At 42.0% G+C, this 25,837-nt stretch overlaps 1 protein-coding gene across 1 annotated transcript in view; it reads left to right on the top strand.

Annotated features, from left to right (window-relative positions):
- Positions 1-25,837, top strand: part of Stacl (SH3 and cysteine-rich domain-containing protein) — an 852,472-nt gene that overhangs the window by 810,516 nt on the left and 16,119 nt on the right. Inside the window, exons 16-17 of the mRNA XM_080273553.1 lie at positions 3,125-3,283; positions 23,399-23,539. Coding sequence (XP_080129679.1) covers positions 3,125-3,283; positions 23,399-23,539 — 300 coding nt within the window. The remainder of the gene's footprint in view (positions 1-3,124; positions 3,284-23,398; positions 23,540-25,837) is intronic.

Genomic DNA, 25,837 nt, shown 5'->3' on the forward strand with positions numbered 1-25,837 from the left:
ATGTGTGTGTAAGCGCTAACCTTCAACAGCCCCAGCGGAATTCCACAACAACTGGGACTGTATCGCCGAGACATTCTTATCTTTCCACACCGCTGGGTAACTCTGAGGCCGATGCGTAAACCAACTGATACACAGGATCCATTGTACTAGGAGCAGAATAAACATCGGGAGCTAGGCACAGTGGGAAAAGGATGACAAGGGATATTTAGTACAGTTCCGCCCAATAATCCTTTAAACATGACTGAGGGTCCGAACTAATAACACGCTATTTGAACCCGCATCATTATCACCGGTTTGTTATGGCAGCTTCGAGATGGTGTATAAGAACAGTTTGCTGCTGCTGTACTGTCAGAGAAATCAAATGTCCTCTTTTTCTTTTTCTTTGTTTTTTTTCTTTTTCTTAGGCCTGTGAAACACCAAAGAAACTTTCAAGTCTTAGCTGGACTTACGCGTGGCTCGAAAGGTGTTTTTCCTTTTTCCACGTTGTATTAATGAAACTTTGGATAGGTACTTAATTCCTTGGCTGCACTATGAAACCTTCTTACACCTGTTCAAGCTTGTCGACTTCTTTGGTCCTGAGGATCGTATCTGAGTAGCTTTGGAGATTTCGTAACGCCACTTCCTTAGCTATCTATTATGCACAGTACACATCATCCTTTTGTATGTTACTGATACAAACTGTCGATATGAAATGATACACATACATAATAAAATTAAGGCGCAATATGCTAACTAAATTGCCAAGGAAGATTGCTACTAACTCTACTTTGCCACTCAGAATACGGCCGTAAATTCTGTCATCCTTTTCCTGCCACATCTGCGGTTTTCCTGGGATCCAGCTCATTTATCTACATACCAAGACCTCGCCAGAAAACACAGTAATACTTGAGAGAAGAGCAAAGTAATGATATTAACGTGAATATTTGGAATCACCTCCTGTATCGTCACTGAGTTTTGATACAAACTACACTAAATTTAAACAGGTAATTTGGTTAGAGATATATTTTTGCGTATAAACCCATCTTATCTCTTGCAATGACCTGACGCTGAGTGTTTTCTGAAGGAGGTTAACAATATGTTTGTGTATGCAAAACTATGTGTAACTTGTTAATATTAAGGCCTAGTCGAGTCAAGGAAAGCTGTATGTGAAATTACAATACCAGGAATGCTGGAGGGTCTGTCATTACTTTTTATTTTTTATTTTTATCTTTTTTTTATGGAACTGTTTGGACTCGTGCGTACGCTCCATATTTGTTGCCAATTTAATTTGGAAGCATCGTTATTTAGTATATGAAATTAACGGTACATCGTTATAGGAATAAAAGAAAACAAGAAGGTGCTTCTGAATAACTGAAAAGGGCGTCGTGCATTGAACATTGCTAACCCCTTTCACTGCGGTGACGTGTATATATATATATATATATATATATATATATATATATATATATATATATATATATATATATATATATATATATATGGAGCCTCTGGTACAGTGGTAGAGTGTGCGTTTTCGTACATGGGGGTACGAGAATTCGCGCCCCGCCAGGGTAATAAACTTTGGGAGTGTTCACCCGGCCACGTACTGCTTTGGCGGACATAAGGGGTGCTGTGGTTGAACCAGTGTCGCATACTGTAAAGTATGCTTGTCCCAGTCGGCTTGCACGGGCCGATTACACTTGGTTCACAAACTACACACACATCCAAAGCCACTCCAACATTACAGTCTCACAAGCACTTCTCACCCTACATACAAGCTCTACTAGACAGCCTACGCCACTTAGTAGGGATACATAGGTTGTATCTTCCCCACTTCGGTCGGGATAGGCCGGTCCTACAGTGTACACTCAAATGGTCACCGTGTTGAAAGGGATAAAGAATAAATGAATCACGAAATTTGAAGTCTTCTGCACACAACATCGCCCTCCCTCAGGATTTAAGAATATAGGCCATCAAAAAAAAAGAAAAAAAAAGTGAGAGGCCAGTCCAGGTCATGTACTCCCAGTTTTTAGCATACGGCCTCTATTCTCCGTGTTAGAACACTCCCGATCAACCTAGTCTTGAGGTATTCATGGACAGACTGCGTGGTGAGCTGCTCGGGAGCTTTAAAGAGGGGGTATCCATCGGGCCGTGCTGTGTGTGTTGGTGCACGTTGCAGCCTTCACCACCACCACAGCGCTCAGTTCCCTAGATCATACCATTGCTACGTTTAAGAGATGTACCATTCAATTAACGCCTTTTGTTGTTATGAATTCGACTCTTCACGTACGTTTATGTTGATGAATCCAACTCCGTGCATAGATTTTGCCCCTATTTCCCCTCTATAATGCACCCGTCCAGTCCCACAGCGTCCCTCTCTTTAGTTCAGTCATTCCTACGTTCAGGTGCTGTGCCATTCGTTTTACTTCTTTTTTTTTTTTTCCTATCCGACTCTTTGCGCGTGTTTCGTGTTAGGAATGCATCTCCACGAATAGATGTAGCTCCTATTTCCACTCTATAACGCACCACGTTCAGTTCCACGGCGTCTCTCTCTAGATCAACCATTTCTACGTTCAAGTGATCTTCCGTTCAGTTTACATACCCAGTTCCCACCTCTCTTTTGCGCTACACTCAGTCCCATCGCATTCCTCTCTATAGTCCAGTTCTGTCTGCGTTCAAGTGATATTCCTTTCAGTTCATACACCTTTGTTAATGAGTCCGTCCCTGGCATAGATCTAGTTCCTATGTCTCCTACGTAATGTTCAGTCCCCCAAACATCTACCTCTAACTCAGCCATTTTTATGTTCGTCATTCCATTTACTTTACACACGTTTTTATCAACAAACACGTCTCTGAGCATAAACTTAGTCCCTACTTCCCCTCTGCAGCTTAATCCCTTTTACTTACAAGCTTTCAAGTAATATTCCATCTAATTCACTAACTCAACTCCAACCACATTTTTTTTACTGGTATTTCATTTACCATACGTTCCCAGTTTATTTCATGGACACAAAAAGGTCAGCGCAGTATCCCTTATCTCTTAACACTATTCACCAAATCTCTACCATTTTAGGCTTCTGCTATCAGATCAGGATTTCAAAAATACACGCTTTTACCCGCTCATTGGCCATTTCTGAAACGGTAGGGAGATCATCTGTGGCAAGTGGCCTAGCAGTTGCAGCGGGCGAGGCACAGACAGGCGCGGATGTTTTAGCGGATGGAAGCTCGGCGGCGTCTATGAGGAGGAGATTATTTGGCAAGAAGAAATCCCAGTCTGAAGGGATGGACCCGCCAGAGAGACATGGTATTGAAATTTTGAACCCCCGGCGGCCCCCCCATCAAAATATTCATACGCTAGTCATCCTCTTTGCTTTACTTTACAGCTTCAAGCATTTTTTTTCTATTCTCCTTACTATTTTTCTACCATGAACAAGCAATTTCATGTAAATATATGGTGTTGGCGTCGGGATCGCCATTACGGAGGTCTGAAATGCAACATAACTCACGCAGCAAAACCCCCATATGCTGTGTTTCAAAATGCTTCAACGATTCACAGTGCATCAACTATTAACTTTTACTTCCATCGGCACGGTAGCTGTGATTTTGAGGACTGATAGATACTGAACATTTACTCGGGATATTGACTCCCATGCTGTCAGAATTCCTTACTCGTTGCTCATATCTGCTCTGCATTTAAATAGCCAGTAATGTTTCCTCATGTTTGCTATCACTGTTGTCTTAATTATCTGCAAGGCCACACGTTTCTTTTTAAAATGCTTTGTAGTTTAATATTCTGCATGTGCTTCTCAAAACTGTTTCTGAAAATATTCTTTGCATTCAATAATCCAATCAATATTGATGTCCTTGAATTATGCCGATGATCGTAAACAAAACTAATTATTTTCTGGGTTACTTTAAATTCTCGGTGTTCTAATGTTCGGTGCTCTGTCGATACTCTAATTCTCTCTTGTCTAATTCTTTCTAAGTCTTGGTATCCATATGCATGATACCCAGTTCTGCCATGATTCTTGGCATTTGAATTCCCTATATTTTTACTCGATACTCAAATTCGCGGTACTCTCTTTTGTCAGTACTCTCGGTACTCAAATTCTCAGTATTCAGATTTTTCGTACTCAGATTCTCGGTATTCAAATTCTCGGTACTCAAATGGCGGGCACTGTAATGGCGATCCTGTTGATTCGTCCATCGCTAGCTGACCAATTAAACCCCCCATGACAGTTATTGGAACGTCCTACATACGAGACTTCATCTACCTGGCATGCTGATTTAACAACCCCTTCACTACGGGAGGTGCATATAAAAAACAATCTGAAAATACCATGAATAAGATCAGAAAAATCATCATGGCAGTAAGGAGGTTTACTGAGACTGTTAACCTCTTCACCATGAGAAGTCTCCCCTTTAACTCCTTCTTCCATGGTCTTTGTATAGTGTACTGTGACTAAAGGACGATTTTACTTAGCCTAGGAGAGACGTGCTGGAAGGGTTACATACAACCTTCATCAATCCCGTTACTGCGAGGTGCCTCTCCTAATCTGAATAAAATCGTCTCTCTGTACTAAAAATATTTGATAATCGTCTTCGAGATGAGGGTTGGGTGTGATCATGTACAGTAGTAAAAATAAAGCGTTAAAGTGATACACCCTCGTACTGAAGGGGTTAAGAGCAATTCATTAACGCACAGTAGTCATGATAAATATTTCCAAAAACCAGGAGCCCTCACATCGGGTCTCCCCTCCTTCTTTCCCCACGCTAACAGCCTTTAGGAGTTTTTTGTAGATATATATATAACTTGTCGCATCACCTTAAAAAAATCTCCATGTCTTTTCTCTCACTAATTAATGTTTAGACTCCCAGCATCCAATATATATTTTTTGGAGCTAATCCACGGACGGAGAGTATTTACCGTTCTTGTACATATAATTTTTTTTCTCTCCCCATGTCCAGTATACTCCTTTTTTATTCCATTGATATTAGCTTTAATTTACAGGTAGAGGAGATGTATTAGAAACAATGGCCTTTTCCGACCTGGGCGTTCCCTACCTCAATGGTATCCCAACTGGTACTAAGCCTCTTCCACTTCTCTTGTATGCGCTGCTCCGGGCCCCGCTCACCCTCACTCCACAAGTCTGATGGAATTTCTGTTCTTACTGTCTCGTGTTTACTATCTCGTATTCACTAGCTCGTGCTCAGTGTCATTCTTCACAGATTCCTTTAAAATTTAGATAGCTTGAGTGGAGAGTACTTTCCCTTTCATAACACTAAAATTACTGTCCTTTCAGAATTTCGTGCCTGAGTACCTATTCATTCCATAAAGTGTATAGAGCCAAGATTAGCCCCCTTATCTAATCCAAGAGTCAGCGAATGAAGGGCTGTATTCTAAGATCTGCCCTTATTTTTTATCATTTTCGTTCCGTATTCCAGGCACAGAGAACTGGGCTCTGTAACACCAGTCCATATCATAAGTTCATTGTTTTTTCACAACTCTGGTATGAAGAACGTTGCATTTTATAACACCAAAATAATGTTCGTTTCATAGATTTGTTTGTAAGCTTCATGGCCTGAATATCAAAAAACATATACTTCTTATTAAACTAAATTTTGTTGCTGCCTGAATGGACCACGAATCTTTCATCTTCGGCTAAAATTTTCTCTTCAACTTTAATGACCGGCACAGCTTCCTCTCGTTAAAATTTCGGTTCCCACACTTGAAGCGTCAGAAGACCTTGCCAGAGTGAGGCTGAGAGGGGACCGGCTTCTGCCTATTCATTTCATCTGTCATGCTTTCTGTGAGCCCTAACTTTTAAAAAATAATACCACTGAATCTCGTCTTAGGACCACATTCTCGTTTGCTGAAGACTCTCACTAGCACTTCTTCCTCGCCATTATTGATCTGTGTATGGACATTTAATATCTTTTCATACAAAACTGTAGATATTAAAAAGATACAAAATATCAGTCCCTGCTCGGAGAAGGACGTGCCTGATTTCGCCATGGTTCGAATCCAAAAAGGGTCCTGAGAGTTATTTTACCATGAAAACTTAGCGAAAGACTTGAGACGATTTCCTATGTATTAAATTATCTGGACTGCTGTAATTTAGCGTCAGGCCCTATAAAAGGAGTTATATTGATTGGCTGTTCCTATTTGATATACCAAACAAACATTGCAAAGGAAAAGGTTTGTTGAATATGCAAAAATCCTATTAAGGAAGAGGTGCTACCAAGTCTCCTTCGCTCACGAGGACGCGGCCGTTTTGTCCTGAGTATGTGACCACTGACGTCCTGTTATGTTGACAGTCGAGAGCCACCTGTACCCTGCGACGTACCTACCTTACCTGCTCCCTTTCCCGTCTCAACCCTACCTTACTTTTCTCCTACTTAACTCTGTAAAACATGAATGGTTTGTGTTCCCCACCTGATAAACCGGAGGGAGATGGAATGCTGCATAAACGCTCATAATTATTGTCCACAATGCTTGTTCTCCTCTCCCCTTGAACCTTCTCAAACCCAAACATTTGATAATAATATACATATATAAACATGTGCTCATTTCAGTCTGTTTCCACAGTATTTTTAATCAAGCATATCTAACCCACTAAAAATAGGTATGCAAATAAATTCTCTCTAACTTATGCCTTTCAAAATGTCTTTTTTTTTTTTTAATATTAACTTCAGCATTAATCAGCCCCTTACCCGGAACTTCAGCCATAACCAGCTCACTTTACGTGGATAACAGCCCCCTTGAGTCAGCGAGAGCCACACCACCCATGCTGACTGATCTCTATTTCCTCCTCAACTAATCTACCCTTCGATCCCTTCTGGCTTTCTCATGGTATCGGGTTTAAGGCACAGGAAAGCCTGGTGAATGACTAAAGCCAATTTAATCTGATCTGAGAAGAGACGAGCCTCAAGCTTCTGGAAGGTGGCAGCTGATTGGTTGTCCGAGCGCATTCATTATTAACAGCGTATTTTAAATTATTTTTATTACATGGATATCAGTAACCATTTGATGATAAGATTGCCCAAATAAAATATCATAAACAGTTATTGTCATGGATGAATTAAAAAACGGGGCCTCACTAACTTTATCAGATGGCCTAGATACGTGTGAAATTTTGAATTCTCGGAACAAATCAAAACACGTCTACTGTAGATAAAGTTTTGTGAGTACCTTGATTTTTTTTTTCTCATGTTCAAGCAAGTTAAGATAAATTATGTCATTGCTGTAAATATTTTAAAGTATAACCTATTAAAACATCAGAATTGCAGTGAAATATAACATATTCCCTGAATTTTGATGAATAACAAGCGGGGCGGGGAGGGGGAGGGGGAGGGGTAGGCCTCTCTTGGGATGTCCTACTTGTCTAGGCAGACGAATGTTCAAATTTACTTGAGAGTTTTTTGTTGTCGCATCAGTTTGCATTATGCATCATCAGTAAGTTTCGATCTTTTTAGTTTCGAATATCTGGTTACAATTTACTACGGGGCTTGACAAGGTATGGGCTGCTGGATATTTAAAAGTGACGGCGACCTGTAGCTTCTTCACGTGTATTTGCCAGTCATTTTACATTGGAATTCCGATGTTTTACAAGGTTAGATTTTACATAATTTACCTTAATTTGCCTGAACATGAGGGAAAAATCAAGGAATTCGTAAACTTTATATGGACTTTTTTTTATCTGTCCCGAGAATTCAAATTTTACACGTATCTAGGCCATCTGATAAATTTAGTAAGGCCCCGTTTTTAAATTAATGCATGCAAATAACTATATGTAATATTTTATCTGGACCATCTTATCATCAAACGGTTATTGAAATCCATATAATAAAAATAATTTTAAATGCGTCATTAATAATGAATGCACTAATACAGCAAGTCAGCTGCCAGCTTTCAAAAGCTTAATGTTCGTCTCATCTCAGATCGAATTAAATAGACTATAGTACCTTTCATGGTAGTGAGGCCCATCATGGTTTACTTAATGCACAGGGAAGTTTACTGTAGTGAGTGAATAGGGTCCGTCATGGTAAATAGGGCCCCGTCATGGTATCGTGTTTAAAGCACAGAAAAACCTAGTGAATGGATAAGTCTTGTCATGCTATCGAGTTTAATGCATAGGGAAGCTTACTGTAGTGAGTGCATCGGGTCCGTCATGGTATCTGGGCCCGTCATGGTATTAGGTTTAGTTCACAGGGATGCCTAATGATTAGACAGGGCTCGTCGTACAAGCCATTTGGGCCATAGGGAAAATGTGGAGAGGTGATTTAAGGGTATGCAGCAAGAAACACAAAGGTGCACAAACAGTATGAACCGATGCTGTTTGCTTTAAAGAAGACTATGACTGTGGTATCTACTCTGTGAGAATAAGAAAAGTGTAGTAAGGCAGAAGGATTCAGTATTAGTAAAAAAAAAAAATATTTAATAACTGATGTACACAGTTATCATGGCCCAATCGATTTCCTAAACATCACCACTACATATGACGAGTAAAATGTGCTGTTATTATTTTTTAAAGATATTCACAGCATTCCTCTTAAAACCACTGGAACCATCTTGAAATAAGTGTGTAACGGGACAGTATGTGTTTGTGCTCCATTTATGATGAAACGAAGGAGATGTGTACGACACCATAATTTCCATTATATAATTGTAGACCTGGAGTTTTTTTCTTTTTTTTTCTTAAGATTCGAAATGTAAGTTCTGCAATGCATTTAATTCAGACTGTAAATGAAGTGAGAAAAATACCGTTTCAAGCCGGAGAAACTCTTGTATCTTAGCTACTGCGAACAGTTATGCCACATCGAATTTATTATTTGGTTATTGCAAATATTATGGAATTTCCTGCGAGAAGCGAATTCGGTTACAGTTCACACTACTCGCAAGAGCATTCACTGTAGCTGTAGGAAGTCCTCAGTACTGTTACGAAAAAGCTTTTTGACGACAGCACTTCGTTTCAGCGAGATTTTCATGTTACTCTAAACAGTTAGCTAGAGCACAATGTTTCATCTTAGCAACTGCTTGCCTTAAACGGACATTTGCGTCGCAATAAGCGAAATTGAATAATCTCTTATTATCAGAACATGAATGTAATGATGCAGAAGGAGGAAATACTTGTATATGTCTATCATCCCATTTTTTTATTGCACCATCAGGTGTGTAGGGGCCTGGGGCTAGGCTTGACACGACAAAACAGTTTTTATATTTGCGCCAGTTTGCGTACAAACGGTCATGACACTTCATATTAACATATTGTCACCTGTGGACGTGCAACGATCAAGGACCCTCATTATCCTTTTATAATCTTTTAGTTTAAGGAAGGCATTTTTTTACACTACTAGAAGGACCTGATGACTTAAGACTTTTTTGTAGGTGAAGTGATGATGATGTGATGTTACCCGTGTTTTTCCCTTAGCCAGGTGAAGGCAGCCAGTGTGTGTGATCTTCGCTTCATGTGGCAGGCTGGACTATCACTTCATCCACAGTAGTCCCACCTCAGCACACCTTCCTTTACTACTACTACCTTACTTTCAGCACATTTCTTCACTCCCTTTCAGCACATTCCTTTACTTTACCCCCTTGCAGCACATTACTTTACTTTACTCCCTTTCAGCACATTACTCCCTTTCAGCACATTTCTTTACTTTACTCCCTTTCAGCACTTTACTCCTTTTCAGCACATTTCCTTCCTCTCCCTGAGCACATTACCTTACTTCGATTCAGCACATTTTTTACTCATGTACTCCTGACACTCCCTATCCTGTGTCCACTGTATCATCCCACTCATCCTCTTAGTCCGTCTTTTTTTCCTGGCAAACTCCCTCACTCCCCAGATCCTTCCCTATACACCCCCTCACTCCCTGCCTCCTCTCCGCGGCTCACCCTCTTTACGCCTTTCCATTTCAGCACACTCCCTTGCTCCCTTTCAACACACACGTATACTCCCTCTTTCTCTCAGCACACTCCCTCACTGTTTCCCTGTCTTCAAACACACTCATATGCTCCTGTTTCTCCCCAAGTTTTTTTTTTTTTCGTTTTTCTCTCGCCTTCCTCCCAGTTTTTATCCTAACACACTCCCTTGCACGCTGACGCCTTTTTGCTTGTCTTCTTAGTTTTTGCCTCCAGGTCAGAACGTTCCTGATTTTCTCGTGCCCCTCTTCCCTCTTCCCCAGTATGCTTCCTTCCTCACATCCCTTACCCAGCACACTCCCTCACTCCTCCCCCCACCTCCTCTCCCCTTTCAGCACATTCTCTCCCTCCCTCCCTCCTTTCCAACACGTTCCATTACTCTTATTCTCCCCAGACCATTTCTTTTTCTCCTAGCATTATCCCTAACTCACCCTCTCTCACGTTACCCTCCCTCCCTCTGCTCCCGTCACTCCCCCATCCCCACTCACTCTCCCTCCCTCTCCCTCTCATCGTTCCTCTTCGCCAAGCAGCTCCCTTTCCCTCTCTTCCCTCCCCATCACTCTTTCTCGCTTCCCACTCTCTTTCTCTCCCTCTCCTCCCACTTCCTAACTTCACTTTCTCTTACCTTCACTTATCCCCGACACGCAAAGTTTTTTTATAGTCCTCTCTCTCTCTCTCTCTCTCTCTCTCTCTCTCTCTCTCTCTCTCTCTCTCTCTCTCTCTCTCCAAACTCTATTTCCCTCTGCTCACACTCCCTCCCTCTCTCACCTCTCTTCCGATTCCCTCCATCTCTCTCGCTCTCCAATTCTCCCCACTCCCTCCTTTCCACTCTCTCCTCCCCACTGCCTTCTCTTACTCTGTCCCTTCCCCTACTCCATCTTTCACCACTCCCTCTCCCCCATTCCCTCTTTCACTACTCCCCTCTCTCTCCACAACCTCCCTCCCCACTCTCTCTCTCTCTCTCTCTCTCGCTCGCTCGCTCTCGCTCTCTCTCTCTTTCCTTGCCTGCCTCTTCTCCCTCTTTCTGTAATCCCTCTCTTTTGACTCTGTGTCGGTTTAATCCTTCTCTCTTCTCCTTCCCACTCCCTCCTTCTTCAGTCCCCCTCTCTCAACTCCCTCTCTTTCCCACTCCCTCTCTCTCCACTCCATATCCCCCCCTCCCTTTGTCTCCATTCCCCGTCTCCCCACTCCTATCCACCTTACTCCCTCAGTTATAGTTTTCTTTCCCCACTCACTCATCCACTCTCTATTTTCCACACTCCTCAACACTATCCCCACTCCGTCACTCCCTACCTTGTTGTATCTTCATCCACTCACCACCATCTTACCCTCTCCTTCATCCCTCTTCAACCCCTCCCTTCTCCATTCCTCTCCCTCTCCAGCTCTCTAGCCACTCCATCTACTTCCTACCTCACTTCTTTTCTTACAGCTCTACCTATCATCCAGCCCGCCACCTCATGAAAACACTGCCTTCTTCCCCTACCCCTCAACCCTCTCATTGTATATCTACCCGTTTCATAGGTCCTTCTCTCGCTTTTTCGCCTCTTCAAGCTTCACCTATCAGCCAACCTACCACCACGCTCGGTAATTCCCTCTTCATTCCATTCACTCCTCTCTTCCTCACTGTCCACCTTCTTCATTCACATTCTATCTACGTTCTGTTCTATCTACTCCTTCATACTCCTGTTCTTTCAGTTACATCCACCAACTAACCAACCACCTCGCTGTCAGAAACAATCATCTGTACGTTCCCTATCCTTTCCACCCACCTTTGGCCCCCCACCCTCCTCTCTTTCCACTAAGCTCCACCCACTTCTCTTCACCTTCTTTCCATCCACCCGTTCACTCCCTCTCTCACTGCATCCACCTGTTAACCACCCAGCCAACTACCTTCACCAAAACACTGACTCGTACGTGCCCCAATTTTTGTGTGTGTTTTTGTGTCGCAGTCTCTCCTCAGTGCCACCTTCCTCTTTTACTCAGACAATCATCGACGTGACTTTCCCAGCCCCTCATACTCCATCCAGGCCCTACCTCTCTTCTTCAATGGTCCCTCACGAAGCTACTATCCCTCTGAAGGTATTTGGGCCCTCCAGGTCAGACAGAACGATAGTGTGCCCTTGTAGTTTCCACGTCACCACCCCTTGTTGTTTTTGCAGTCGTCGTTATTTGACACCCGGGCCAGTGATTCTCGCCAGCTAGGAGCCTCCCCGTACCTCCTCCTCCTCCTTGCTGATTTATTCTTTGCATTGGCACGCTTGTATTGTCTTGTGTGTTACTTGAAGTCAGCTGTGTTGATGTTAAGCACTTCAGTCAGGCAACGTATTTTTACGTTGTATTTTTGCTCTCCCCTGACAATTTTGTTCAGTTTTAGGGAAGCTTTTTAGGCAGGATGGGTTAGACACAGTTTTCATCAACCTGTTTAGTTCGCAGAAATCTTTCCTAAATTGAATCAGATTATCAGGAAATAGCAAAAAAATAGAACAAGAAATGACGTCCCTTGGCTGAATGAGCCGAAAGAATTCAAGTAGCATAAAACGGAATACGTGTGTGTACTGGACAAAATAAATCGCCAAGGAAGAGGTGCTAAAAACCCTCCTAAGCCCACGAGAATACTCCCCCTATAATTACCACGTCATTTAACTAAGAATCCCCTGAATGACGTTTATATACTGAGACTACAAGGCATTCTGTTAAACTGCCTAGACTCCGCCGCAGTATATCAGTGTTCCTTGTCTTGTGCTGTTTCTGTTCCCAAGCAAACTATATATACTGTTGGTTGAGAGGGGGAATATAATGCATCATGAATTGCTGCTTGACCTGATACGAGGAATCTTAGGTATTACTACTTATTAACGCTTGTGATTTTTTTTTATAATTTGGTGCCGCGCTGTTCTCATGACGAGCTCTTGTTGCCTGGCGCTCGCTTGGGTTGTTTTTGTTATGTATTTCCTGGCTCCCTGTCTCTTTTTCTTGCCGCGGGTTGCAAAACACACACACACACACACACACACACACACACACACACACACACACACACACACACACACACACACACACACACACACACACACACACACACACACACACACACACACACACACACACACACACAAATCATATTACCTCCTGCGGTATGGCTGAACTCCCTCCCTCTGTTTCTTTACGCTTCGTGTTTGGCAGCCTGTCTCTCGTTCCCTCTCTGTCTCTCTTCCTCTCTCCCATTACATTATGCTTTCAGGCGGCTTTTGTGTTTCCTTTCCCCCTTACGTAGTTGCTTCTCTCTTCTGAACTCCGGCTTCCTTCATGCAACACTTGAGACAGAATGCTCTACGCAGAATATCTTGGCTGCTTCGTGTGATTTAAGCAGATGTAACTTTTGAGTGATTTGTTTTACCGATAGTGTGTTTTTATATTGTTTGACTCCTTTGAGCAGGTAGGGGAACTTTTTTTCAATATTAAGACACTTGGAAGTTTTACACTCTTACTAGCTCAGTACTTATAAAATTTTGGCATTACTGTTGAGTGTACCGTATTGTAATGATCGTAATAAAATGTCAGTGTTCTTGTTGTAGGCAAGATGCAGCAATCTCACAGAGGCTCTTTATGGAGAAAGTAGGAAACAGTCTAAGGATATATCATGAAGTGTTTGTTGGTTTGTTTTTTTATTAGGGAACACAGGCGAACAAATAAGCTTTTTTCCAGTACGATGAAAAATCCAGTATTGTCATTTCTGGCGTGTTTTCAAATGTTGGATTTGTTCGGGGTGGTGGGCATGTCATTATCGCTACCATGCCTCCGCTTCAGCCTTTTGTAATATTTTACCCGATAATTTCCCTCACTTCAGGCCGTGCACACATTTGTAAGAAAACAAAATATGGATTTTTCTCACCTAAGCAATATTGTCTGGTGTTAGCCTGATATATATATGCTTAAGTGCAGACAGTTCTTGACAAATGTCCGTCAATTTTAAGGTGACTCTATTGCCCAAACTTTATTTCTACGACGTGTTATATTTCACAAGTCATTTTGTTGTGAATGTAAAGGACGTGAAATAAGGGGAAAAAAATCACTGAGGAATTCCACAGTATCTTAGAGGGATTTTCGTCATAAGAGAAGATGAGGCAGGTCACAAAACATCGTGCGACACTGCTGACTACTCGAATTTCACCCTAAGTGCATGGTATCCCAAGAGGATATATATTTTTTTTTACTTGAAGGGAAAATATGAGCTACAAGACAAGTTACCACACATCATACGATATGGTGGTGGCTCAGTGCTCACCACTTAGCTGTGAAAATCTTACGAAAAATGTGTAAGAACTTTCGTAACCCCAACCTTAGCTGAATCAGGTACTGTTTCTCGTGGCTCCGTCGCCATTACATCAGGCTCACAGGTTTACTGCCGTCCTCACCCAATCAACAGGCCATTTACACTTCCAGGGATCCGTGCGTGTGAGGTGAAAATCAAACCCACTTAATTATTACTGATGGGTTTAATGTGATTTCTTTAGGCACTGTCGGACTGGGAATTATACATACTGGTTTTATGGTACAGGATATACAGGGCGGATTTAGCATATATGTAGCTTATGAGAAAACGCATAGACTAAGCTGTGAATAAAAAAAAAAAACAAAAAATAAAAAAAATAAGAATTCGCCAACGTTGATGAAAAAGCTCCCAAAACCTCAAAGGGATGGAAGAAGGAAGGAGGAGGAGGGGAAGGAGGAAGAGAAAGGGAGACAAGGGCGGAAGGAGTGAGGAAGAAGGGACGGAAGAAGGAAGGGGAGAGAAAGGTAGGGACGCAAGAGGGGAAAAGGGAGGGAAGCAAGAAGTGAAGGTGGAGGGAAGCAAGAGGGGAAGGGAGAGGGAAGCAAGAGGGGAAAGAGGGAGGAAATAAGAGAGGAAAAGGAAGGGAAGCAAGAGAGGAAAGGGGAGGGAAGCAAGAGGATATGGGGGCGAGGAAGGAAATGGGGAGATAAATGGAGAGACTTATGCAATATGTCAAGCTAATGCGACAGTATAGGAAACGAGGGTGAGTCTCAGATAGCCATTGAGGAACCACTGATCGGCGACGGAAAAGATACAAAAAAAATAAAATAAACTCGGGGGGGGGGGAGGGAAGGAAAGGACAAGAGTGAACGGTGAAGGGAGAGGGGAGGGGGAAGGGGAGGAAAGGAGGCAGATGGGGTTAGAAAGAAATTGGCGGGAGTGGGAAGTCGGGGAGGAAGAGTAGGCGGGAAGGTAAGGATGAGGGTGACTGGTAAAAGAAATATACAGGAAGAACAAGATTAGGGAGGAGAAGCGGAGAGAACAGTGGTAGAGGGAAGAGATGGAGGAGTAGTGAGGGGGAAGGGACGGAGGTAAGGGTAGGAAAGATGTGGGGGAGGGGGACGGGTAAAGATTAGGAAGAGAGGGGGTGAGGGAGGGGAGGGGAGGAGGGAGGGTACAAATGTAGAGGGAAAACATTTAAGTGTAGTGAGGAGGAAGGAATTGAGGCAAGGGGAGGAAAGCAGATGTGGAGGTAGGGGGACGGGTCGAAGGTCAGGGAGGGGGGGTAAGGGAGGTCGGGAGGGAAAGAAGCGATATATTTTCCGGGCTGGCTTGGGGGAGCGGCGCCAAAGAACACTGAAAAGAGATTAGTGAGGTGGAAAGGGAGGCATTGGGACACACTGAGGCAAGGGAGGGAAGGAAGGAAGATAGGGGGAGGGAAGGGAGGAAGATAGGGAGAGGGGAGACATAAGGAAGAGGGAGAAGGAGAGGGAAGATAGGGAGGAAAGAAAGAGGTAGGGAGGAGGGGGAAACGTGAGGGAAAGGGGAGAGATAGGGAAGAAGGAAAGAGGTTGGGAGGAGGGGGGAAAGATAGGATGGGAGAAAGAGATAGGGAGGAGGGGGAGATAAGCAACAGGGGAGAGGGGATGTAAAGAAAGAAGGAGGGGGGGACAAGAAGAAGAGGGAAGAGGGGTAGAGGGAGGCAACGAAGGAAAGAGGAAGGAACGGGAGGGAGCGAGCACACACTGAAGCCGTAAAATGGGTGGAGGGAGGGTAACAAAGGAAAGGGTGTAGGGGTCAAAGGGAAAGGGAGAGGGACGAAGGGATAGGTAAGGGAGGCGAAGGGAAGGAGGACGAAGCGAGATGGGACTGAAGGACGAAGGAGCGAGGGGAGGAAGATGAAGGGATGGGAGTAAACGGGGAGGGGGAAGTGGTGTAGGGACGTGAGAATGAAGGACGAGGGAAAGAGACAGATGGGAGGGAATAAAAGGAAGAGAGTAAGACGACAAAGTGAAGGGAGAAAGGCAGATCAGCAAAAGGAAAGAGGAGGAACGAAAGGAAGTAAAGAATGAGGAACATAGGAAAATAAATGGCTGGGAATAACGAAAGGATGGGAAGGGGAGCGATCGGGAGGGGAAGAAGGGCTAAGTCAGGAGGGTGGAGAGAACTGATGGCTGGAGGTGATTGGACAGGATCGGGGTAGGGGGCTGGTCAGATTTTTTTTTTTTTTTGGGGGGGGGAGGGGAGGGGATAGAGGGGGAGGTTAAAAGGTTATGTTAGGTAGGGTAGAACAAGATAAAATAGATTGGGTTTGGTTAGGTCAGGTCAAATTAGGCCAGGTTCTATCCCGACGTGAAGAATGTTAGGTTATACAGCTCTCAGTCCAAGCAGTATATAGGGTTGTTATTCTCGTCTTTCTCAGGGAAGGAAGAACTAGACTGTGAAGTAATGACCCTACCGAAAGCCAGAATTTACTCTTGTAAGACTAAAGAATGGTAGGTTATCCTCTGTTGTCCTCTGAATTATGCTGTCTGTGACCGAAAAGAAACTGGGCTATGCTGTTCTGAGCCTGAAAAAGTAAGATTATGGAATTTCTATGTTAAAAGAATAAAAAAAAACAAAAAAAACACAGGGGATACAGTTTTGCGTCGTGCAGAAAAAAGGAAGGTTGAGTCTGCGAGCAACCTTGGCAGACTCACAACTCCGGGTGCCACGAGCGTATGGATAGAGCAGAATCCTGTCCCGGCTACATTGTGAGCCATACACCTGACAAATAGTGGGGGAGGTCAGAGTTTGGGAATAGCTGTCGAGGATGCTTTACCTTGAGGGAAAATTCAAGCTACGAGGAAAGTCACGAAACATCTCACGACATTGATGGTGTGCCAAGTTCACCGTGAGAAATCCTGACGAAGATTTTACCTTGAAGGAAAATTTGGGCTGCGAGGAAGTCACAAGGAGTTATGCATTACCAGTGGGGACAGATTTTTATCTTAACTGTTCTACAATCTCAACGAAATTTTGTCATGGGAGAAAATCTGAGCTACGGATATTCACAGTACATCATAAGAAATTTCTGAGGCGATAAATCTCCCCATTGTTTTCAGAACGCCACAAAATTTTTCTGAGATTAAAAGAAAATGCAAACTACGAGACAAGTCACAACCCACTGTAAGACATTACTGGTAAGTCTAATTCACTCAAAACTTTCGGTAATATCACAAGCAATTCTTCCCATAGGAGTAAATTTGGACGTCGAAGCAAGTCTGTAATATATCTAGTAACATTCCTGATATATCAAAGTGCACCATAAATTCTTGTAAATCTTTTGAGAATGTTCGACAATTTTCATCATTCTGTGACGTAAGCATGAATCAAACTGAACTCTGCGACAAGAACGGGTTATGATATTCTTCTCTCTCTCTCTCTCTCTCTCTCTCTCTCTCTCTCTCAGATTTTTGTCATGAGGAGACACGCTTTGCTGGTGTCTACGTCCTAACACCCCACAAGGAGTAATTCTGTTATGGATCACGCATTTACATTTACCTACATTTACAGTCAGAATCACCTCCAGTCACATTTACAACCAGATGCACAAAATGTGTAAATATATATCTAAAAAAAATGCACAGTACCGGTCAATGAATTACACATCAAAGTTTTCGACGGAGTGCATAAACAGAAATATAATATGCAATTTTCGTTTTAAAGGTTTCTATTAATCTCTCTATATAATCTGTTAATGTCTACATAAAAGAAAATCATCTTGAATCTTCGACCTGTGTGCTCCAGAAAAGCGATAAATTTTTGTACTTGCTAGTTTATGTGAGTCATTAATAACAACATCATTTGGATTCGCATATTCTGTTTCGTATGTGAAAAAGATAATATTTTGGCCTTTTCTTTCGAAGCACTGTATAATTCTGGAATCGCCTCTTTTCGCACGACAAAAATACATTTCATCAGGTTTTGTTCGCCGACATAAAATATTTAGTTGTCTTTCCTGTTCACCAAAAAGAATAGCAAAGAAAAGAATCGTCATGTTCTGTCCTTTAAAAAACAGAGAAAAACTGTAAAACTCCCTCTGTTTACTAATGAATAGTATATAGCGCAGTCTCACAGTCTCCAAAAACTAGTCATTAAAAGTAGATACACAGAGTTAATTCTTAACTTCTCTCAGTTTGAGGAAATTGTAGAATCGTCGGGAAATAAAAAGGGAACAGAACAGAAAAAGAAAAGAGAGGAAAAAGAATAGAAAAGGAAAGGAAAAAGGTTTTTTGTCCAAATATCTAGGTTGTGCTAACTAACACGTCTGACCAAACTAACACCAAACATAGCTGAGAGAATGGAAAGCCAGTCTCCTCGTATTCTGTACTGCACCTTTTCCACCCAAGAGGAACGTCAGAATATTTGTAAGTAAGAATTTATATAGTCAGAGATCATTAATCCTTCCGTCATACCATCTAACTTTGAGATCATTTGCTTACCTATCTGTCTACCTCTATGTCTGTCTGTCTGTCTGTTTCTCAACTCGGCATTCTTTGGAGCACCGATAGAACTCTGTAAGTAAACATCAGTATAGTTATAAATCATATCATTCTTCTTCAAGCCATCAACGTTCTTCCTGTCTGCCTATCTTTCTGTCTGTTTGTCTGTATGTTTTTATCCGTGTCGACCTAATAGGAAAACCAAAAAAACTTTTAAAGTAAAAATTAGCATAGGTAGAAATCATAGCCCTTTCCTACAAGCTATTTAACGATCATCACATATGTACCTGTGTGTCCGTTTGTTTTTCTCTCTGTCTCTGTCTGGATCTGTTAGCACTGTCAGATTTCTTTGTGAGAATTTACAAACATCAATAAGAAATCGTTTATTTTTAGTATATATATATATATATATATATATATATATATATATATATATATATATATATACCCTTTTGTCAGTCCATTTATCCGTCTGCCTATAAACTGTATCGAGTCACCTTTCTCAGCAATGACCATATGTATAGTCAGGTATTTATTTCATCGGTATTTCTGGCTGTGTTTATCTATCTGTCTTTTTATCCATCTGTCTATCTGTCTGTCAGTCTATGTCTGTTTGTCAATCTCCCCATCAGTCTGTTCGTTTAAACTGTCATTTCAGCCATCTCAGCAGTAAGCATTTGTAGTCAGAGATTATGAATTTGTATCAGTCCACCTATGTATAAATCCATGTCTGTCTGTCTGTCTATCTACCTATTTATCTGTCTGTATCTTTATCTGTCTATCTATCTATCTCTCTCTCTCTCTCTCTCTCTCTCTCTCTCTCTCTCTCTCTCTATATATATATATATATATATATATATATATATATATATATATATATATCTTGTTTGTCTATTCATCTCCACGTCTTTCTCTGTCCGTCAGGCTTTTTTTCATTGTTTTCACTTCATGTTTTCTGTATTATGTCTTATTCCTTATACGTCTAATTTCATATATTCTACTAGCAATTTCTTTTTGCACCCTCTGCATTATCCCATTTCGTTTACCTACCCCTTTTTCTTCTAGTCCTCTCTTACTGATCATATACTCTCATGTCACTGTAACTCTTCATGTCTCACTCACAGCATGTCTTTCACTCTCCATGTCTGCTCGCCTTTCGTTATCTCATCTCGGTTCTCATTCCATGTTCCCCCTCTTTTCATGTTATTCCTCTTTCACTAATCATATGACCTTATGTCGTTTTATATAGCTCATCACGTATCTCACTCACTGCGTATTTCCCACTCCGTATTTCTCATGTCATATTACCTCTCCTCCTTTGTCTCCTCTTACTCGTCTCTCACTGAATTGCATGTCACTCTATAACTCATCATGTCCCTCACTCACAGCAACTGTCTCCAACGCAGCGATTTTCACAGTCTTTAATTTTTTTCAGCTCATTTTTGATCCTGCATTTCTCAGTTGTTTTACTTCCTTTTCCTCTCTCATCATCATCTAAATACATCACATCCCTCACCCACTGCAAGCCTTCTACTCTCCTTCTCACGCGCCATAATCTTTCCCTCTGTTCCCCCTACTTCGTTTGTTGATCTCAAGTAACTCTCTATACCTGACTGCATCTCACTCACGTCATGTCTCTCGCTGCCTCACCTCACGGAGACTCTCACTGCCACCATCTCCTGTAATCTTGTAAGTGGTCTCTGTACTCTGGGGAAACTCTAGACGGGAGCTTGAGTAGGCAGCTTTTATTTCTCATCTCTGTTTTTCCTAGGCTCACTGTTGATAGATCCCCTACTTTTGTGTTCTCCTGTACCTGTTTCTGGATCTTGCCCACCTTTTAACACCTTCAGTCCGAGAACGTCTTGTGCGCTTTCCACCAGGTGATTATATCCAACTTGGGAAATCGCCTTAGTAGTGGAGGGGTTGCCGAAAGCTATATAAAACTCCTTCATTCGAAAAGAACATCCTAAGCTGAATAAAATCTCTTGAAGATCGTAAGAAAAACATATGACACCGGACTGAGAGAGTTAATTGGTGGGGTATAAGGTTAAGGTGATTTGTTTAAGGATATAATCAGTAACCATTTCTTTACATTACCAAGACACTACGCTTAGTAATTCCTGTTCGTGATCTTTAATACTGTTTGTTAATTTTTTAGGTGAAAGTGTACCGTAGAAAGCCAGAAGGAGGAAATTTGTCTTGTATTTTCTTTACTGAAGCTCTCCAATAGTTCTCTAGTTGATCCTCATCTTAAGACAGTACTCAGAGTTATATTTCCCTTGATCTGAAAAACTATCTTTCTTTTTAATTTATTCTATTATTTATCCATTAATGAATTATGGTGTTTCATATCGAGGAGGAAAATTTACAACTTATTATTATTGTGGTGTTTTTCCAGTGGGGAGACAACAGCTGTGACCTCTCCAGTTGTAGCCTCGGCAGATCCCCTACGCTCTGTAACTTAATGATTAGCTGTTTTTGGTACTGCATAAGTTTGAGCACACGGCCTCTGCTGGTGTTGCTAGAAAGTGACTTGCCTTTTGGAAGGAGCTGCAGCCGCCGCCTCGCCCATCCACTGCACACAGCCACACCCGCCTCTTAGACTGCACCAGGTGGCTGTGTTACCTCATGCAGTCTAAGTGATAACACGGCTTACGTATAGTCTCTTAGGTGACAGGGCAAAATGAAATCTTTTTTGCTTCATATATATATATATATATATATATATATATATATATATATATATATATATATATATATATATATATATATATGTACAGTATGTATGCATATAAAGTCATAAATACAGTACATGCAAAAAGAAGGACTCAAAGACTGGAAACCATGTTACCTCTTCGACAAGGCGATTGAAAATTTTTTCTCAGTAGTCAGAAGGCGTGTCTCAAAAGCTTTATGAAGAAACTCAAGCTCAGTATGGTTCCCTACATCTGCCGTGAGGGTATACTCTAAGGACGACATGAGTGGATGAGGCGAGGTAGGTGGGTAGCGAGCCAACCAAATGTGTGTCCAAACCCGACCCGCCTCTACCATACCATACCGCTACCATACCATTACCATACCCATGCGACGGGCCCCACACCTGTCCCACATGCCCGCCCTTCCGCCCCCATGACGCTTGAGTGCAACCATGACAGCTAAACATAGTAACCATCCAACCAACCATCCTGCCCGCCCGTGCTTTGGCATCATCCTGTTTCGCAGAGAGTGCATGAGAGGAACAAACTGAACCTAATGAGCTTGAACTGCATCACTTAAAATAGACTTACCCCTCAACATTGCGGAACATGTCCTGTGACGTATATTTAAGGTTTATCCACAATGAGCATGCATGTAGATCTAAATGTAAATCGTACTAATATATATTTGTTTGATTCAGGGAGAACTAACAGATGTATATTGTATTATTGCATCTGGATTGATACATGTTCTTATATACGTTAACATGTATATGATGTACTACGTAAAAATAATATTCTGCTTTATTAATTTAACTGCAAACATAAAGTTTTATTTTATAATGCAGAACCTGCTTTCATGAGCTTTTAAACAACGTAATTAAAAGTGTATATAGAATCAATTAAAGCATTATATTTTAACCTGCTTAATAGTGATCACAAATTAAGTCAAGCTAATGTATATGCTGTATTTGCATTATATAAACTGGTAGACAAACTCATAAATTCGCATAATTACATTCATAATTAATCTGTCATTCACATCTTTCATCCATCCTGATTTATTGGTTAGTTCTGCGGCTTCCCCACTACCTAGTACATCTTTATATATGCTATCATAACTAATACCACACTTGTGCAAATGGTAGGGATTAATTGCACGTGGATATTTTCAGCTGATTTATATCCCTTGTTTACAAAATTTGAATTTGTTTATATGCTGGCATTGTGGTCTGTATGTATGTGGATGTCTGTGCGCATATGTGTGAATGTTTATGATGATCTGACCCTGTGTGGATTGTCCATATGTTCGCATATACATGTATATGCATGAGCGTTCCTGGAAGTGTGAATACATGTGTGTGTGACCGACTGTGTACATGTGACCAAGAGTCTCTGAATAAGACCGAGTGTGTGCAGAAGAGTTTTGTGTGTGTGTGTGTGTGTGTGTGTGTGTGTGTGTGTGTGTGTGTGTGTGTGTGTGTCTGTCTGTCTGTCTGTCTGTCTGTCTGCCTGTCTGTCTGCCTGTGTCTGTCTGTGCGTGTGTATGTGTGTGCTTGCGCATGTGATTGTACTTGTGTGTGTGCACTTGGGCATGCGAGTGGGCATCTGTGGGCGCATGTGAGAGTCCCTTTTTGCGAGCATGTGAGTGTCCTTGTGTGTGCATGTGGATATCTGAACGTCCCTGTTTGTGCGCATGTGGATGTCCCTAACTGCGAGCATGTGTATGACCTGTCCTTGTGTGTGTGTGTGTGTGTGTGTGTGTGTGTGTGTGTGTGTGTGTGTGTGTGTGTGTGTGTGTGTGTGTGTGTGTGTGTGTGTGTGTGTGTGTGTGTGTGTATGTGTGTGTCTGTGTGTCCCTTTGTGTGTGCATGTGGTTGTCCCTATCTGCGAGCATGTGTGTGACCTGTACCTTGCGTGTGCGCGCATGTGGATGTCTGAGTGTGTCAGTGTGTGCGCATGTGTCTTGTTAAGAAGAGGAGGGGCCAGCAGTTCCCCGCCTCACCACTAACAGCGTTCCCTGACCTGCCATCCACCACAGCACCCATCAGTCCACGACGCCAGAAACTCAACTTGCGAATGAAAAGTTTCTCACTCGACTCGCCCGAATCCAGTGAGCATGCCCACCGCCGGCAGCAAGGGGGGTCCTCCCACGCCAGCCACGTCTCCTCCCACAGCCAGTGTAAACGCTCACTCCCACGTGCACGCCGCAGCACGCACAGTCATAGTTCTCCTCGCCACTCTTTAACTTATGACCAACCATCTTAAAAATAAGCTCCTGGCCATCATTAGTCTCATCTCTCTGTCTGTCGTTCTGCTTACCCCAACAGTACAAAAGTAGTCACAGTCTTCCCCAAACTCTTTCGATGTTCGCCTGATATGGAATAAATAAAATACTTACCAAAATAAAGCGTACTGATCAGTAAGTAGATTGAACTGTCATTTGAGTACTTTAGAGATCCCCCCCCCTTCAGTGGTGTAATCGAACGTAGACAAATGTCTGGATGTGCTAAGCTGGCTGTGTGTCTGTGAGGTCCCCGGGCACGGAGCTCCAACTTTCCATCCTTTTTGCTACCAGTCTGTTTTGCTTCTTCGGCGTTCAGTCACTCCGCCACATAGCACCACTTCCAAGGAGCGAGTCTGGGCCAGAGTGTGTGCCCGCCTGCCACTGTATTTTCCTATATGATGGCCTCACCTAACTACGTGATTTTTGAAGCACCTCGTCAAACTACTTCAGATCCTTCGCTTCTCTGAGTTTCTGGCATGTTTGTTAACGTCCCATCTGGTGTAATGCTTGTGCTTTTTCTCCTGTACATAATAAGACCGTTGTTTTGGCGTTTATTAAAACTTCTGGTTTAATGTTTTGCCTTCACTGTATTCACCTTCGTCCACTGCCTTGCTTTGCCTGAATTATGTTCTCATTTCTTCATTTCCTTTTGTCAAGTTGCAGCCGTGCAGTGCAATTACCGTGTCAAATTTTTACTGATTAACATCATTAATATGTTCGACAGAAGAGAACCATTGTTCCAGAATTGCAGTGCACATGCAGCTTCTTTATTTGCCCTGCCTAAATATTATGCATGTTACTCAACAACCTAGTATATGTTATTTGGTAGGAAGCTCATTTTTACAGTGCAGGAGTTGCAGAACCATTTTTTACGTAGGTTTTACAGCTGCATCTAAATATTTCATTTGCACAGGTATTAACCTTAATATTTTTTAGCTGCTTTTCCAGATATATGCATAGCTAAGCTTAACCCAAAAACAGCTATGAAGGACATTTTTTTTTTTTTTCATATATTTTTGGAGGTGCACATCGTTTTCAGAAATTTTGGAGGGTGAGGTACATCAGTAGCCATGCAGACTGTCTCCCAGAACTTTGTAGGAGACGAAACACACACTGGAACATTTTGAGGCTTTTTGAGGCCGGTTACGGTTACGGTTCAGTTGCTGATCTATCTTTCGGACTGGACTGCCAGAGCGAACGTTTCACCTTAGCCATCCATCCATCCCTCCATTCATCCATCCATCCCCGCCCTTGCCAGTTACTCATTCTCTACGTCCCAGCAAGCATTCATTTTGTAAAGGAGAAAGTGATTTGTTGTTTGATGTAGATGCAAGGGAAAAAATCCTATAATATATACAGGGAAGCATTTGAGTCAGCATTAAGAGTCAGCACTTTATCACTCATCGTCTGTCAGGGTGAGCATTGATCGCATTCAGCATGCATTTGAATCATTTGTTTCAGTCAGCATTTAGTAGGCAGAGCATTTAATTGAGTCAGCATCCATTAGACTCAGCATTTATTTGAATCAACATTCCCCTTCAGTCAGGATTCTTCAGACACGGCATTATAATCGAAAAAATTCTTATGCATTTCATAGGCTCAACCCATTATCTGAGTCAGCATTAATAAGTTTCACCGCTATTTGTTTGAATCATTACTTACATGATAGATATGCAATTATAATATGATGTGTGTGTGTGTGTGTGTGTGTGTGTGTGTGTGTGTGTGTGTGTGTGTGTGTGTGAGATCAGTGGTGGGTCAGTTCTGTATTACGGTGTGTACAGGTGTAATAATAGTAATAATAATCAGGTGTACGATCGTGTTGTTTTAGGAGACTCCCTAATACCTCTTCCTTACCAGTGTACTTCTGAACATGGCACGTTAATATTCTCCCATTGTACATGTTATTTCTGAAGTATTTATGAAGTTATTTTACGAGTCAGTATTAAGAAGTAAATAACAGTAGTAGAGAACAATACACTCCTACTGCACGAGGGATCTCTCCAAATCTATATAAAAAAAAAATGGCTTCAGCAAAATTGAAAAATGGCTGAGTTTTAATGCACAATTATAAACCCTTTCAGTGTTATTCTTTCTGTTAGACGATTTTTGTTTGAGATACTTTGAACTGGAAGGATTAGCCTCTGCTTAACACCTTTGCTGAGAGAGGCCCTTCCCAGCTTATATAAAACA

This window comes from Coenobita brevimanus, chromosome 55, assembly GCF_032717465.1.
Source record: "Coenobita brevimanus isolate Jiangsu-jjx chromosome 55, ASM3271746v2, whole genome shotgun sequence".
NCBI classification, from domain to species: Eukaryota; Metazoa; Arthropoda; class Malacostraca; order Decapoda; family Coenobitidae; genus Coenobita; species Coenobita brevimanus.